This window comes from Filicampus tigris, chromosome 2 (genome assembly GCF_054856515.1).
Source record: "Filicampus tigris isolate MCC_2025a chromosome 2, RoL_Ftig_1.0, whole genome shotgun sequence".
Taxonomy (NCBI): Eukaryota; Metazoa; Chordata; class Actinopteri; order Syngnathiformes; family Syngnathidae; genus Filicampus; species Filicampus tigris.
In genome coordinates this window covers 7225685-7242228 of record NC_141218.1, presented here as the reverse complement: position 1 = coordinate 7242228, position 16544 = coordinate 7225685, and the positions used below count along the sequence as shown (strand labels likewise).

At 41.5% G+C, this 16544-nt stretch overlaps 3 protein-coding genes and 1 long non-coding RNA gene across 9 annotated transcripts in view; 2 read left to right on the top strand and 2 right to left on the bottom strand.

Moving 5' to 3' along the window:
- Positions 1-796, bottom strand: part of LOC147151129 (uncharacterized) — a 1269-nt gene extending 473 nt beyond the window's left edge. Inside the window, exon 1 of the long non-coding RNA XR_015081866.1 lies at positions 1-796. This exon is cut by the window's left edge and continues 53 nt beyond it. This is a non-coding gene — a long non-coding RNA (uncharacterized LOC147151129).
- Positions 1-3534, top strand: part of slc1a1 (solute carrier family 1 member 1) — a 9169-nt gene extending 5635 nt beyond the window's left edge. For both annotated transcript variants that reach the window (XM_086012434.1, XM_086012442.1), the window contains exons 9-12: positions 1-93; positions 316-510; positions 1193-1327; positions 1937-3534. The exon at positions 1-93 is cut by the window's left edge and continues 30 nt beyond it. In XM_086012434.1, the coding sequence (XP_085868560.1) occupies positions 1-93; positions 316-510; positions 1193-1327; positions 1937-2177 (664 nt within the window). In that variant the 3' untranslated portion in view covers positions 2178-3534. The remainder of the gene's footprint in view (positions 94-315; positions 511-1192; positions 1328-1936) is intronic.
- Positions 1859-7354, bottom strand: trmt10a (tRNA methyltransferase 10A). Of its 3 annotated transcripts, XR_015081860.1 has the most exons (8): positions 6725-7354; positions 6363-6531; positions 6230-6301; positions 5944-6018; positions 5619-5768; positions 5411-5516; positions 5106-5315; positions 1859-2015 (listed from the first exon to the last, which is right to left on the bottom strand). XR_015081860.1 is itself a non-coding variant. In XM_086012515.1 (7 exons), exons 1-7 carry the CDS (start codon positions 6910-6912, stop codon positions 5200-5202), a joined length of 876 nt encoding a protein of 291 aa, XP_085868641.1. In that variant the 5' UTR covers positions 6913-7353; the 3' UTR covers positions 4564-5199. The 3 variants fall into 3 exon arrangements, 2 of the variants coding, with proteins under 2 accessions (XP_085868641.1, XP_085868634.1); XM_086012515.1 differs by lacking the exon at positions 1859-2015 and having other exon boundaries at positions 4564-5315; positions 6725-7353; XM_086012508.1 differs by lacking the exon at positions 1859-2015 and having other exon boundaries at positions 4564-5292; positions 6725-7339.
- serpine1 (serpin peptidase inhibitor, clade E (nexin, plasminogen activator inhibitor type 1), member 1) lies at positions 7134-16523 on the top strand. 3 transcript variants are annotated; one of them, XM_086012472.1, is made up of 8 exons: positions 7134-7231; positions 11990-12237; positions 13517-13741; positions 13883-14077; positions 14157-14355; positions 15058-15158; positions 15404-15490; positions 16210-16523. In XM_086012472.1, the coding sequence occupies exons 2-8, from the start codon at positions 11991-11993 to the stop codon at positions 16332-16334; spliced, it is 1179 nt and encodes a 392-aa protein (XP_085868598.1). In that variant the 5' UTR covers positions 7134-7231; position 11990; the 3' UTR covers positions 16335-16523. The 3 variants fall into 3 exon arrangements, with proteins under 3 accessions (XP_085868598.1, XP_085868582.1, XP_085868591.1); XM_086012456.1 differs by lacking the exon at positions 7134-7231 and adding an exon at positions 7249-7394; XM_086012465.1 differs by lacking the exon at positions 7134-7231 and adding an exon at positions 10725-10854.
- Positions 16524-16544: the final 21 nt, after the last annotated feature.

The window sequence follows — 16544 nt, the reverse complement described above, 5'->3', positions numbered from 1 at the left end:
GCTCATCTTCTTCGTCATTGTGAGGAAGAATCCGTACACATTCACGCTGGGGATGGCACAGGCCCTGGTGACGGCGCTCATGATCTCCTCCAGGTACCATTCTTCTTGGATGGCCGCTGGACGAGACCCCTTTCAAAGAAAATCTTTTTGTGCAGAGGATAAAGAATATGTGCCTGTATTTATGATGTCAGTCCACATGCGTCGCTGCATCAGTTGTGTTTAAACATGTTGTTGCGCATACAAACATGTGCATCATAGCTGTGCCGCGGTAGGTGAACGGCGGTCTACCTCCGGTGAATAGATGATGTGTTGCAGCTCTGCCACCCTGCCCGTCACCTTCCGCTGCGCTGAGGAAAACAACCACGTGGACAAGCGCATCACCCGCTTCGTCCTCCCCGTGGGGGCCACCATTAACATGGACGGCACGGCGCTCTACGAGGCCGTCGCCGCCATCTTCATCGCGCAGCTCAATGACTACGCTCTGGACGTGGGGCAGATTGTCACCATCAGGTATGCTGATGCAAGCTCGCCAAGGGGGCGGGGCGGAGGGGCCAAAATGCATTGTTTGGACGTACACTAAAATTGAAATGTTTCTTTTAAAACAGCAGTATAAAACCCTGATCAGAACACCCCTACTTAAAAGTGTGTTTAACCTTATAAAGGGAAGTCAACCCCCCAAAATTATTTGGAATGTGCCTTCACTCATCTAAGCATGGCTTTCTGATAGATAAATATTGCATTTGTGGAATAAGAGTTGATCCACCTCGTTTTTAGCCATCTCAGGGGGCGGCCATTTTGTCACTTCTGTCGACTAAAAATGACATCGCAACTGCTCAGGGATCAGGAAACGACCAATCGCGGCTGACCCGTGTTCTGAAGCCGAGCCGTGATTGGTCGTTACCTGAGCAGTTGCGATGTCATTTTCAGTCGACAGGAGTGACAAAATGGCCGCCCCCTGAGATGGACAAAAATGGGCGGATTTTCGGCTTTTAACTCATCACATTGAAAATGTAAACAATGAGCTGTACTCGCATTAACAGGCTTACGCATAGCTACAAGCTCCATCCTTATTTCTGGTTGCATTTCATGTTTTAAATATTGTACATTTGGTTGTATTTCATACAGTGACCCTTTTTTTGCTCCCCACTAGATGTAGTGGCCCATTTGACACGTTGTCGCTCCTTTGTTGTAGTATTACCGCAACAGTGGCAAGTATCGGAGCTGCAGGCGTCCCGAATGCTGGCCTGGTCACCATGGTAATCGTCCTGACAGCCGTTGGACTACCCGCCAGTGATGTCACGCTCATCGTCGCTGTGGATTGGTTGCTGTAAGTGATACGGTTCCCTACAGCTGGCCTGGGAGCTATTCAGCTTCATTGTGTGCGACAATTCCGTCACTTCCACTTTATAGCGACGTGTTCCATTTCATTACATCAGTCCTCTTCGCCATGAGTGTTTAGAAGAATTTAGAGACGATAAAGGTTAATTTTTGCAGAAAAAAGTCATAAGGTAATGAGAAAGTCGGATGAGTAGGAAAAGCTTGAATGCCGTCCAATTTCAAGAATATGTTCTATGCTCATTGAAACATGGCATTCTGATTAATATTGCGTTTGTGGAATATGAGTTAAGCAGCAAAATCCACCCGTTTTTAGCCATCTCTGTGGGCGGCCATTTTGTCACTTCTCTCGACTGAAGATGACATCGAAGTTTCTCAGGGCTCAGATATCGACCGGTCGGTTTCAGAAAACAAGTGGGCTGTGATTGGCTCAAACACAAAGATGGCTAAAAACGGGTGGATTTTGCTGCTTAACTCATATTTCATATTAATCATATTGCTTCGTTTCAACTAGCGGGCCTGCGTAGAACATATTCGTGAAAAAAATACCTTACCAGTGAAGCCCAGTTAATAGTCCACTTCATAAGTGCTTCTGCCGCAGGGACCGTTTCCGCACCATGATCAACGTACTGGGCGACGCGTACGGCGCCGGCATCGTCCAGAAGCTGTCCAAGCGCGAACTGGAAAGAATGGACCTGATCTCAGACGTGGACGTGGCCAACCCCTTCGCCCTGGAGGCCACGCCGGACGGCGACGAGTGCGACAAGAAATCCTACGTCAACGGGGGCTTCTCCGTCGACAAGACGGACGCCATCTCCTTTACCGAAACGTCACAGTTCTAGACCGCCGCCGCCCCCGCCCCCGCCTGAAGAAAGTGCCATATACCCCGAGGGATAATACCTTCTATCATCAGCAATAGCAGCTTCCATTCATCATCACTGACATTTACCACTGATTTCAAGTGCTTCCTTTTTACACTGAAACGATACATTTATACTCCTGGAAAAGTCCTTAGTGGATGGATGGATGGATGCGAGATGTGTTTATTGAGCAGCGACATTCCTCATTGCAGCTTTATTTGCTTCCGAGTAGAAACGCACGGCTCCTATTAACTATTTGTACAGAATGTTACAACTGTGCCAAGCCTGTGAAGAGGTGAGTTGACTTGAAGGCTCGAGTCGTGAAACACTGTGAACTTTGGCCGCCTAATAAGCATACCGACCTGTTCTCGTGAGAATTTAGACTTTTTCAGGGGGAACACGTCGCAGGGAATTGCGAATATAACAAAGGGAAAAAAGGATGGGATTAAGGTCGGTATATTAGAAGAAAAAAGAACGTTGTTGAAGGGATCATTTGAGGGAACAAAAGTTGAATATTACGATGAAAAGTCAAAACGTTGCGAAAAAGTTTTCGAGAAAGTCGTTCAGTTGCAAAAAAAAAAAAAGTCTGAAGGTTACTGTAAGTGAAAAAATTGTAATTCAGGAAAAAAAATCAATCTTGAAAAAAAATGTTAATGAGAAAAAGATGGTAATAATGTCGCGATTGTAACGTTGTGAGAAAAAGTTGCAATGTTACGAGATTTAGTGGGGTATTACAAAAAAAACAGCATTGTGTGGGTTGACATTTTGAAGATGTGCTTTTAAGAAAATACCATATTTATTGTAAAGAAATATATAGTAATATTGTCCTACACTATACTATTTAATAAGTAGAAAGGTAGCGAGAAAGTGGGAATGGTTTAAAGGTGATTTATATTTGCCAAAATGAAATATTTTGCTAACATTGTCCGATACTTTACAGATATAATATGTAAAATATGAAATAATGTCAACTGTACTAGTAAATTCTCCCGAGAACAGGCTTCTTAAGTAGTGTCTAGTGTTTAGGCTGTTACAAACTAGATGAGAACCTTTTTTTGTTCGTGTTGTTGTTGTTGTTGTTGTAAAGCAGCCCAAATTGCAAACACGCACACACACGCACCGAGGAGACCAACGTACTGTACTGTCTGCTCTTGTGACCTCCAGTCAGCTTTTCAAGTGTACTCCAAGACACGACTAAATATCCTCTAACGCATTTTGCCATCGAAAGCGGACAAGGTTCTTCGGAGCAATCGACAACGTGGCTCGAGTGCTTGATGATTTCGTCGATTCATGTATTCGCTGTCCAGTATATGAATAAAAATAAGTCGCTTCCAAAGCACGAATGACTATTGATTGTTGCCAAACGGGTAATTCGCTCGGTCCCCGTTATTTACGAGGCGCTTTGGGGACAAAAAAGCTGACGGAAATAGAAGCCCGCTTCAGCACATCTTGTGCAATAGATCCCAATGTTCCTCTCGTAGCCGCTGATCTACGGCCCTGGACGCTTGCTTCGCCGTTGGCCGTTAATGGCCTCGCCTTGATTTAACGCAAAGTGCGCGCGGTTATCCAGGCGCCGCGCGCGGAAAGTCAAAACGCCTTCACACTGTTTGTACGCGGTCCTGCCTCAAGAGCTCATCGTCTCCAGTGTGTTCTTGTTTCGATGGAAAGTTGCAAAATTATGAAGTTAAATACCCGTTAATTTTACCTTTATAAAGTCGGACCACAAAAACATACGTTTCGAGAGAATTAAGTCATAAAAGGATCATTATTTTACAAGAATAAAATCTTATGTGCAATAAATAAATAAATAAAAAAATGTAAACAGCAAAGTTTAATGCAAGATGTATATTTTTTGATGCTGACTTAAAAATTGTCTTTCCTTTTTTTCCCTAGCACATCAGGTTTTGGAGATTTGTTTCATTTATAAGTTTGACCTAAAAAGTTTGCACAATTCGGATTTTTCCATGTGTTGTAATATATAGCTAAGACATTTAGAAAAAAATCCACCTGTTACTGAATATCACCCTTAATTCATAAATATGACTAAATACTAATATAAATAAATATATTACTAAGTTACAGTACATATATTATTGTTATTATAGTAATAATATAAAAACCTAATGTGATGGGGAAAAACAAGGGCAGATTTGGAATCAGCAGGAAAAAAAATAATCTTTGCACCTCTGGTTAAAAAAATGTTGTCAAAATTTGCTGCCCAGTGTAATTTGAGCAACGAAAAATCTTGACTTCGCGGTAGTAAAGTGGCACTGAGAAAATAACATTCATTAGAAGCGAATCAAGTTGTAATCAAGAGCAATAATAAAAATTGTAACTTCACAAATAAGACAATTTCTCAAGAATAAAGTCATAATATCATGAGCCTTTTTATTTTACAAAAAAGAATAAAGTTGTACTACTATGAAATTGTTTTTACAAGAATAACGTTGTCATTTTGTAATGTAATGAGAAATGAGGGAAAAAAAGGCAAAGTCATAATACCTCAAGAATAAAGATGTAACATCCTGAGCATTTTCTTAAAATAATGAAGACGCATTATGAGCAAAGAAAAGTCATTTTACAAGAATAAAGTCGTGATACAAGAAAATGACATTCATCTTCATAAATACAAAACTTTGAGAACTTGTTCCCCTCAGCGTTCCAACTTCATTCCCGTAAAATGACGACTTTACAATGCGCCTCTAATATCTCTGTGTGGCATTTCAATAAACACATACACATCCATGATGTCATCCCATTGGATTTGAAATCAATTTGGTACAATCAGAAAAGCATAATTCATCAATACAGAAATAAAAAGCCACGTTGTGTTGGCAATCTAACTAAGGAACGAGCCCATTAGAAGGCTAAAGCGCTCAATAAATAATCCGGCATGATTTTAGGGCTCACTTGTTGCTTGGTTGAGGCGCCTCAAGGTCCGAGTGCTCCTCTGGTTGGTCCTCTGGGCCGTCGCAGTCTCTGTCGCCGTCTCCTGGGCCCGCAGTCACAGCTTTGGCTCCTTTCCTCGGAGGCAGCACGGAGAAGAAGGCGTCCTGCCAGCTGCCTTTCTCCACATACGCCAGGATGATCTCGAACACTGACGGGGAATAAACAGCGCACCTTCAGCAAAAAAGGCCAAAGCATGCGAAAAAAAAAAATCCAAGGAATGTAATCCTGACAAGAATCAAGTGAGAATGTGAGAAGCATCTCAGTACCGTGATTGACCGCTAGAACTTTGCGACTATTCATCTGGACGAAGCTGCCGAGTGGAAGCTGAGCGTGACAGATTCCCAGATCCTTGGCCCGCTCTAACGTGATCCCCTGAAAAGTATTGAGAAAGAAATGAAGGTGGGCAGGGAGGCGCGCCGTGAGGAACGCCACGGTTTATTTTCCGAGGCAGCTTTCGGCGTTTGCGGCCCAGACCTTGTGGTGGTTGTGGTCCACCAGCCCGCCGATCACATACGCCTTTTTGGGGTCCAGTTCCGTCAACACGTTTGGGGAGTCCGACGTCAGGTAGACCACATCCTCCTTGGCCATCACTTCGCTGTAGTGTTCCAATTTAATGCTGATATCCTGCATAAACAAACATGTAAAATTTTCATTTTTGTAACATGACAATTTTATTCGTGGGAAATATTTTCCTTGTAATGTTATGACTTTTTCTAATGAAACATAAATTATTTTCTCGTAAAATACATACCTTTTCTCTGACATTTTTTTTCAAATAATATTGAGAAGGTGTGCTTACCTTCCAGTTGATCCATCCTTTGTCTTTTTCATCCATACTCTGTTTGAGTTGTCCTCCAAGACTTGTGAGGTAAAACTAGACAAGAGGGACACATAAGTAAAATGTTTTCTGTCTGTAGTGTCTTGACTAAAATATATCGTACCCACTGATGCATTCAATGCAGAATATATTTCGGCGTTTGTATTCATGTAAAGTGGAAAACTGATTGCCTCAAACATAATGGCTTTTTTTCCACTGCCCGTCATCTCCTCCTTAATAATGTGCGCCAAAATGAGCCGCGACCCACCTGGACTGGATGCGAGGCTCGTCTGTTTTCAGCATAGCACCTCTGGATCTGCTTGTGGAGCTTGTGCACATCCTGAGCAGAAGGGAAGGACTTAGGTGTGGGAAGCAGATCTTGGAATGGAAATCTCTTTTACCTTGGTTAACATGAGGTCGTCAAAACTGCAGTCCACCACCAGCCTGAGTGAGGTGGGCGTCGCATCTTGTCGAGGGCGCTTCCTGGCCCTGCGGTCTTCGTCTTCGTCCTGCTGATGGTTACTTTGCCTCTGCAGCCGCCGTTGTTGCTTCCTGTCCTTGCGCTTCTGCCTGTATGACGACACATTTCAACTTAGCAGGCAGTCACACGAACTTTATGCAAAAAACAATAATAAACATTATTTATTATAAAATTCAATATTTTTTCCACTTTCAGTGCTTGGTTTAATACAGTTACAATACTGGATTGGTTGATTTATTTATTGTGAATGACATATTATATGATAATAAACTGTCATCTTACTTTCTCAGCTCCCTCTCTTCCTCCCATTTCTGCTGCTTTAGAAGCTTCTTTCTTTGCCTTTTGGACAAAGCTTGCGTCTCGGTGGCTTCTCCGTCTTCTTTGTCACCTTCCACTGTATTATTGTTATTAATATTATGATTATTTAGGAGTTTGATGTTATCAGTTTTAACGCTGTTGTCATCATCCATTTGTTAATTTACACGTCCTAGCGCAAAGAGGCACCAAGTAAACGACACACTAGTGTTACTATCATTTACCTTAACAACCCAAAAAAAGAAAAAAAACGCGTTTTAATACAAACAGGAGTCTAACATACGATTGTAATTCAAAGTAAAATGTAAATTAAGCGTAAACAAGCACGTCAATCGCCACCTTAGTTTACACATGGCGGCGCGAAATTGTGACGTCATTTAAGATCGCCTGGTGCGTTCAAGCACCCCCGTTCCCGCTCCGTCGACGGTTTCCAATAATTTGCAACGTCATTTAATCGCCATTTACTAATACAAGGTGGGCCAGACATTGTTTCATTTACACGTTTTACTTACAAACAACATTGATGAAACTTTGATACTTTAATCTGGCTAGTCAGTTTTAGAACTGGGATTCAGTGTAGGTTAAGCGTCTTAATGTGGGATGTCAGTAGTCCGAGTGAGCGTTTGGACTGGACCAGGTAGGTTTAGCGAACATGGGTTAAGGTTTCAAATTGGGGTTAACAGGGCAAGTGTTAGGGTTTAAGTTGGCATCCTTGTCCCTTCAACCTCTCTTGTATCCCATCCTTGTTTTCTTCCTTCCACCCGCTAACTTCTTCCCAGGAATCTATCCTTACTTCTTTCCCTCTTTCCATCCTTCCTTTGATACAATTTTGTTTCCTCCATTCTGTCCTTTATTCCGTCCTTTCTTCTTTCCTCACTTTCATTCTTCCACCTATAATTCCTTCCACCATCCGTTTTCCCTTTTTTTCTTTTCTACAATCCTTCCTTTTCTCCACCCTTCCCAACTTGCATACTTTCACACCACCTGCTCCTTTGCTTTCTTTCATACTTCCTTGTTTTTTTTTATCTTGCATTCATACTTCCTTGTTTTCTGTCTTGCATTCATACTTCCTTGTTTTCTGTCTTGCATTCATACTTCCTTGTTTCCTTCCAGCCTTTCATACCATCCTAAATCTTTCCATACATCCCTCCTTTCTCCCTCCCTTCCCTCATCCGTCCTTCCTTTCTTCTTTAATTCTTCCCTTCCTTTCTTACCACCCTTCCATCCATCCATTCTCCTGCTTAACCTTCCTACGTTCTTTCCATCCTTAACCTTCCTACATTCCTTCTTTCAATTCTTCCTCCCATCCTTCCTTTTATACTTTACTTTAAATTATTTTCTTTATTGAACTGGGAATTAAAAAGAATCTTTTTTATTTTATTTTTTTTTACCCCAATCATGTGTTTTATCCAACTGGGATGAAGACATTTAATATAGTATTTTATTTTTTCAAACGTTCCATGTTAGTCTTTAGAAAGTTACTAAAGTAAGCATATGGCAGGAGTCATCGAGCGGTAACAAGGAATGGAAAGGATGAAGTGTTGCTGAGTCAGCAAGGCGGCGGCCAACTTGAACACAACACACTCACGCTTCTCTTATACAATCCGCCTTGTCACAGCTTGTATGTACTGGATGGTTGCCATGGCGATAGACGCCATCATCAGAAACAGAAAATTAAGGTTTTACGCTCAAGTACCGGTACTACAAACAATCTCATCATACTACGCTTGTAAAAAATATTTTTTCATGCTTGTATGAAAAAATGAAAATATTTTTTCATGCTTGTAAAAAAATATTTTTTCATGCAATATTGGTTTTCGTTTTTTTTTGCCATGCTTTTTGCCATTTCGTGCTTTTGCCATGTGTAACCTTTTATGGGTTTTACGGCTCAGGGAGAAAAAAAAAAAAACCTCACAAGTTTATGAGGCTAATACCAAACAGATGTGTTGATGCATCTTTTTATATTTAGACACTATTGTCCAAGTCTGTCTAAAACTTTCCCTTTCCATTTATGGTGTGGGTCCTTAAAAGTCTTTCACTTAGATAAGAAATGAGCCCATTGGGACTTTTTGGGGGTTGCCAAATGTCTGACCCCCCACACAGAATGGAAAAATCATGTTACTTCCCGTTTGTACCAGATGCTCGGTGAGTAGCATGATAAGGAATGCTGGTATTCCCTTGAAAATATATTATTTTAATGTGTCACCCTCCAGAGATAGCTCGCTGGAATGACTATAAAAGATAAATGAAATAACATGTTTTGGGGGGAGAGGGCGCCGGGGCATGGGTTTATTAATAGTTGCCCCTCAGCGTGCGCAAAATAGCATATGACGAGAATTAATTTGGAATTGTACCTCGGGGGAATACAGTTGTCATAATACATGTGGAAAAATATGAAAAAAAAAGCACATGCCGACTCAAGGGTTAGTATGTTGTTACGAAAAATTGCCCATTGACATTCCAGTCAAAGCCAGCCAGCAAAGTGGCAGAATACATGCCGACTTTTCTTTGTTCCATTGCCACGCTTCTAATGTCAGGCGTTAAACCGTTTGCACGTCATGATTAAATGCTGCAATTTAATTCATTGTGAGGCAGCATGATATTCGACAGTCATGCAGACACAAACGAAGAAGAGTAGTGCTACTAAATAATAATTATTATTTTTAGGGCTGCAACTAACGATTATTTTAATAATCGATGAATCCGCTGATTATTTTGTCGATTAATCCACAAATCCGATTTAAGAAAATTAATTTCCATCCCTTTATTCAAAAACAGGATGTTTTTTCAAATTGACAGTGCGGAAAATGCATTCATTCATGATTCGGTTACTGGTTTTGTCCGTATCATGTCAGAAAATGAACAAAAATGTTGATAATTGTCTCCAAAGTCGATGTTTGTCAGTGTCTTATTTTGATTCAACACAATGATAATTTCATCAAGGACCAAATCTGACAATATACTGCTAAGAGGCTGAAATTCTGAAGTCAAATTAAGGTCTCTACACGATTGATAATAAAAAATAATCGATTGATGGCTGGATGGATGATTTGCTAATCAATTAGTTGTCGATTAATCGATTCATTGTTTCATCTGTAGCCATTTTATAGAGGATAAAGAATACACTGTATGCCTGAGAGTATTGTTATGTCTACATGTGTTGATGCACAAGTTATGTTCAAATCTCCATCGCTAAAGCTGCGACTATCAATGGCAATCGTTAGCCTGCCATTGGCATTTTCCATTAAGCTAGCACGCTAGCTCCCTTAAAGCAAGGTTGCTTTAAAGACATGATGTGCATTTGTCTTTGTTTTCTGTCTTGTCGGCTTGATACGTCAATCATATGCACCACAGTGCTGTAGTTATGCAAGAGCATGAGTCGACATTTATTCTTCCGCATTCCTGAAGCTGAAGCTTCATCGATCGGCTTTACAGTGCCGATGCAGTCCATGCGTCAATTTTTTTTTTTTTTTTTTTTTTTAAGAGTTTATTGAACAGAAATCACGAATTAGTGTGTTAGAGTTTATTGAACAGAAATCACGAATTAGTGTGTTAGCAAAATAGAATTTTCTGAAATGAATGATGTTAATCTTTCCCCATCCCCACAAGTGGGGTCGTAGTAAGCATGAAACTATTTTTGGAGATACTTTTATTCATTGTTGTGGCATTCATCATAGTGAAGGGCGCACTTTCCCCCTCTGGGGACAATGACTTTCCCGCATACCATAGGGATGTGTGTGTGTGTGTGTGTGTGTGTGTGTTGTAAGTGTCAAGGAGAAAACACTGAAGTGACTTTTTCCACTCGCCAAACAGAGGAACAAGTTGGGGGGGGGGGGAGGGGGTGGATGTGTCAGTGTACGAAAAGGAAGCCTTTCCAGACAGTGCCAAATGACATCATCATCACAAATAACCTCTGTGTGGACAAGCCCTCGAGGGGGGGGAGGAGTGGGGGAGGCTTCAGGCCTGACCGCGACTTACTGGGTGTGTGTGTGCGTGTGTGTGCGCAAACCCTATAAAAGCAAAGGAACTTCCCGGGTCCTTTATACTCAAGCAGTAGTCACAGTAAACCAGACAGCCTAGTAGACGCCAGCGACGAGGTAAGAACTTATTCCTAATTGGTTGCAAGCTACATTTAATGAAGCGTGTCTTTTATTTTGCAACGCTTGTTCCACAAGGCAATCAACTAGAAGCGTTTCTTTTTCTGTTTGAGAACACGAGGATGAAGTTGAAGGGGGGAAAAAAGCTGTTGTTTTCTTAGGAAAAAAAGTTATGTTACTGTACAAGAAAAGTTGGATTGTTACACAAAAAAAAAAAAAAAAGCTGTTACGAGGAAAGACTAATGTTATAAGAAAAAGGCGATGTTACAAGAAAGAGTCGTGTGTATTTGTGAAGAAAAATGTTGACATGTCATGAGAAAAACTTGGAATGTTTATGCAGACTGTCATATTGTTGTGATTGTTAGCGTGTAGTGAAAAACAAATCGCATCGTTGCGAGAAAAGGTTGCAACGTGAAAATCGTAATGTTGTCAGGAACGATCACATTGTTACGATTTGTTAAGAAAAAAAATCCCAAACCTGACAGAAAAAGTTCTATCGGTGTAATGTTTCGGGGAAAAAAATGGTAATGTTTTTAAAACACCGTATAGTTCACATTGTTACAAGAAGAAAAAAATAGTAACGTTTCTGTATGCTAAGAGAAAAAGTTGTAAAGGGAAAAAAGGATCATGTTGCATGAAAAAGTTACGATAAGTACGATTACGAGAAACGGTCATATTACTACAAGAACAGCAAATGTTTAATATTAGGGGGGAAAAAAATCGTAATTTCACAAGACAAGTTATGTCAACATAATAGTATGAGAAAAAAGTTCAAATATTACAAAAGGGAAGTTGTCGTTTTATTTGCATAAATACAGCCAAATTATGGTGAAATGTCCACGTTTGCAATTTGGACTGCAATGTTTGCGCAACGCTAGCAGTGAGTCGTTACGCAAACACAACCTGAGTGAAAGGTCACCGGACAAAAAGCACGCTTGTCTGCAGCCTCGGGTGGCAAACGAGTGTGAACACCAAAACGTGTCGCCGTGGAAACTGCACCGGGATGCCGTCGTCATTTTCAAAAAGTCATTTTATATTTAAAAAAAAAATAAATAAAAATAAAAAAAAGCGATGTTCTAAGAATAAAGTTCAGCCGTTCATCGCAACAATAACACGTGCATGTTTCCCTCCACAGGATGTTTTGCAAGTACGTGAGCGTCGTGCTGTTGGTGGCCGTGAGCAGAGTGGCCGTGATGGGCTCTCTGCAGGAAAAACAGAGCGACTTGGGCTTGAAGGTCTTCGGCCACCTGGCCAAAGCCTCGCCGTACCGGAACGTGCTTTTCTCCCCGTACGGCGTTTCCTCCGTCCTGGCCATGGCGCAGCTCGGCGCGGCTGGGAACACTCACAAGGCCATGACCGCCGCAATGGGATTTTCCCTGCGAGGTGACACATTCATCCCTTCATCTTTGTTTCAATTTGTCGGAAAAAAAATCCGATCACACATGTGACACAAAACTAAAGTTATTTTAGATGGCAACTTTCTGTCTTTAAAAGGGAAGTCAACGCAAACATTTTTTTTTTTTTTTCAAGAATATGTTCTATTCAAGCCCACGGGGCATTGTGATAAATATTGCATTTGTGGAATAAGAGTTAATCCACTCGTTTTTAGCCCTCTCTGGAGGCGGCCATTTTGTCACTTCTGTCGACTGAAAATGACATCACAACTACTCAACGACCAATCACGGGTCACATTCTGAAAACAGGTCAGCCGTGATTGGTCGTTGTGAGCACTTGTGATGTCATTTTCAGTCGACAGAAGTAACAAAATGGCCGCCGCCAGAGATGGCTAAAAACGAGTCGATTAATTTATATTCCACAAACGCAAAATGAATCAGAATGCCGAGTTTCAACTAGTGGGCTTGATGGGAACATATTCTTGAAAAAAAAAAAAAAAGTTTGGATTGACTTCCGCTTTAAGAAAATACTTAAAGAAGTCAAGAAAAAAAAACAATGTGGTAATCAGTACCAGTTGTTTAGACCAAGCAGAGGGGAAAAATTATGCTCACTTATACGGAAAAAAAAAAAAAAAAATGAATCATGAAGAAAACAACAGCAGAAGAACATTTCAACACGCCGCTAGCACTTTTTGTTGCACAACCTGTGGCTTTTTCTCACTGCTGGCAGTCTCAGAGGCATGGACTTAATAAATGACAAATAATACGCTTCCTCAATCTGTTCCTCATTTGTCTTGCTGTGCATTTTCCGTTGTCAAGTTTTCGTCCGTGACTATGATCCTCCAAGCATGCTTGCCTCGAACAGTCTTCCCACTTTCGTTTGTACTTGGTCCAGATCTTAAACGCAGCTGACCGCGAACAACTTTTTTTTACAAAAAAAAAAAAAAAAAAAAGCGTGGCAATCCTCGCCTTTGTTTGAATCGACATCTCTCGTGTTGGGGCCATGATTCACGTCAGTCGCCGAATTGCGACCACTCCTGCTTAACAGTAGACGAATGAGCAGATCCAAAATGATGTCGGTGTTAGTTGCGGGAACGGAAATTTACAGGGTCGTGACAGAATCAGGGGGCGTACACCCGGAAAACATTACAATGTTACTAGAAAGAATTGGTCATTTTCCACTCGTGTTATTGGAAATCGTCCTAATGCGGTGTACAGGTAGTGGAACAGTTCTAGCGTGAAAAATGACGACAACTTCTGTCCGGCAGAGCGAGGAATGTCTCGACAGCAGCGCCTTCTTCAGCGCGACCTCCACGCCGAGGACGCCTTGGAGATGGCCGGTGGAGTCATGGTGGAGAGGAAGATGAGCCTGGAGAAGGGATACCGCCAGGCCCTGTCCAAGGCCTTTCGGAGCCACCCCAACCAAGTAGACTTCACCAAGCCCGACCAGGCGGTGGCCATCATCAACGCCTGGGTCTCGGATCACACTGCGGGTACTCCAAAAGTCACAATTTGAATGCCGTGCCAATCAGTACATGCAAAATTCCGGATTACGTCACTTTTTTTTTGTTTTTGTTTTTTTTATTCTTCTCATTGTATTTAACTGTTTTAACCGTCGCCGCTGATTTTGACAGGCGCCATTCCCGAGTTCTTGGCCCGGGGCTCTTTGAGCGATGAGACCCGCCTGGTGCTCCTCAACGCCCTCCACTTCAAGGGACTCTGGAAAGTTCCGTTCGAGCCCAAGCTGACACACGAGAGGATGTTCCACTGCGCCAACGGCAGCGCCGTACCCGTTCACATGATGACGCTCACAAACCGCTTCAACTACGGTAGCGTCAAGACAGCTGAAAAATCCACTCGAGTGCTCCTATTTCTTGACCCGCAAAGTGCAATCCCCCGCGTCCACAGGGGAGTTTGTGACCGCCGGCGGCGTGGACTACGACGTCGTGGAGGTCCCGTACGAGGGCGACTCGCTGAGCATGCTGCTGGTGTCGCCCTTCGAAGCCGACGTGCCGCTGAGCGCGCTCGGCGACGACCTGAGCGGCCGGCGCGTCCGGCAGTGGAGAGCCGAGCTAAGGAGCGTCCGGAGACAGTTAACCATGCCCAGGTAAGGAATCGCGCCGCAAAAAAAAAAAAAAAAAAAAATGTCGCGAGAATCACCTTGTCAAATTTTGGTGAAATAGTCATAATGTTACCAGGGTGACAGTCATTTTTTCATGTAAAAAAAAAAAAGTCATAATATGAAGAAAATGATGGCCCAACAAGACAAGAACAAAGACGTAGCTTTGCATGGGGGGGGGGGGGGGGGAATCAATGTTATGAGAGTAAAGTTGAAATTCCATGTGGAAAAAGTTAAAAAGTAGTGAGAATGAAGTTGGAATTGTATGGAGAAATAAATCACAATGTTACGCAGATAAAGCCAAACCAAGGCAGCTTTATTTTCTATAGCACATTTTATACACAAGGCAGCTCAATGGGCTTCACATAATTACAAATACAGCGTTTAAAGGTAAAAAGAATTTAAGACATGTAAAAGCAAAGAAAAAAAAAAACACATTCAAGAGAATTTATGACATTTAAAAGGAAAGGTAGGAAGAGTAGCTTACTAAAATTACTCAAGGAACGTAGAGCACAGGATTTGGGGAAAAAAGCGGTTATAGAAATGCTTTATAAGACCCGAACAAAGTCATAATTTTATGCCTGAAAGTATATAATTTAAGAGAACTGATCAAATTTGCTCTCCGTTTTTCGGCCTCTAAACCTTGAATAGAATCAAGTAGCGTTTTTTGTTTTTTTTTGCTGTTTGCAGGTTTACTCTGAACTCGGAGGTGAACTTGAAGGCTGCACTCGTCAGCATGGGCCTGGGGAACATGTTCAATCTGGCCACTGCTGATTTCACCCGCATTACAAGTGAGTCAAACAACAAAACCGAAGAAGAAGACTTTTACATATTATTTGAGATATTTCTTCATGTTGTTATTCTCCACTGTTTTTTTTTTTGTGTGTGTGGGTTTTTGTCCCACAACAGAAAGAATGCATACATTCAATGCCATTAACGGCTATAGAAGTCAAATTTAACCGGGCTGGCATTTATGTGAGCAGAACCTTCTATTTGTGGAACTACAGTGTATTTAATGGCCGATTCTTCTCTTTAGCCGACGAGAGGCTTTGCGTGTCCAAGGTCCTGCAGTCAGTCAAGCTTGAGGTCAACGAGCAAGGAACGAAGGGAGCGGCGGCAACAGGTAATGCATATCCTCAACTCTAGCTGGGAGAGGCATTTATTTGAAGGCATTTAAAAACTGAGGCTGACACACACACATACACACTCTACAAAAAAAAATTGAGCGAACTCAAAATTTGAAAGCACCAAACTTTGCAGAAATTTGAAGTTGGGGCGATTCAACAAAATATTTGAAATTTGGCTAATGTAAAAATGGGCTTTCCCGCTTTTTCAGCAAAGAAATTTGAGTTTACAGAATAAATTGTCGATTGTATTGTCCCCCAACTTAAATATATTATCAAAGCAACTCGGCAAGCTGTTTTGGAGCAAGAAAAGTGTTTGTTTTGTTGTGCCAACTTATATTGTTGTCATTGTAAAGTTATTTCAACTTCAATGACTGTTTCAGCCCCCCCCCCCCCAAAATGCAAGTTGTGTTTTTTACAGTGCAGCATTGCAGGGCAGCCACATATCACTGGAACACTTTAGTTTGTGTAATTCATTTTATATGACAAAAAAATAGTCACTTCAGAATAATGTTGTAATTTTACATGGGTCATAATATTGTGGTAATAACAAAAGTGACAAAAATGCTAACGTTATGTGAATAAAGTCGGAATTTCACATAAATGAATAAAGCCCTGACTTTACGCGAAAAAGTGGGAACATGACGAGAATAACGTTGGAAATTTGTGTGAAAAAGTGGTAACATTTGGACAATAAAGCATGTGTGTGTCTTTTCAGCCGCTGTGCTGTTTTCCCGAATGGCAGTGGAGGAACTCACTTTGGATCGGCCTTTTCTCTTCTTGATCCAGCACAAACAAACGGGGGCCATTTTGTTCATGGGCCAGTTCAATCATCCCGCTTAAGAAGCAAATAAGACTACTTATACTGTGCCCCGACTACTGCTGGACACCAGGAGACAACTTTTCAAAACCAGGACTTTACGGACATGAATGACACTGATGCACTTCCTCTTTCTACTCGTTTTCGTTCATTGCCTTGTCGCCATGCTACATTTGTATTTATGTTGTATTTATTAAAAGATATATATTCTGTTTAAAGTTCTTCTTTTATTG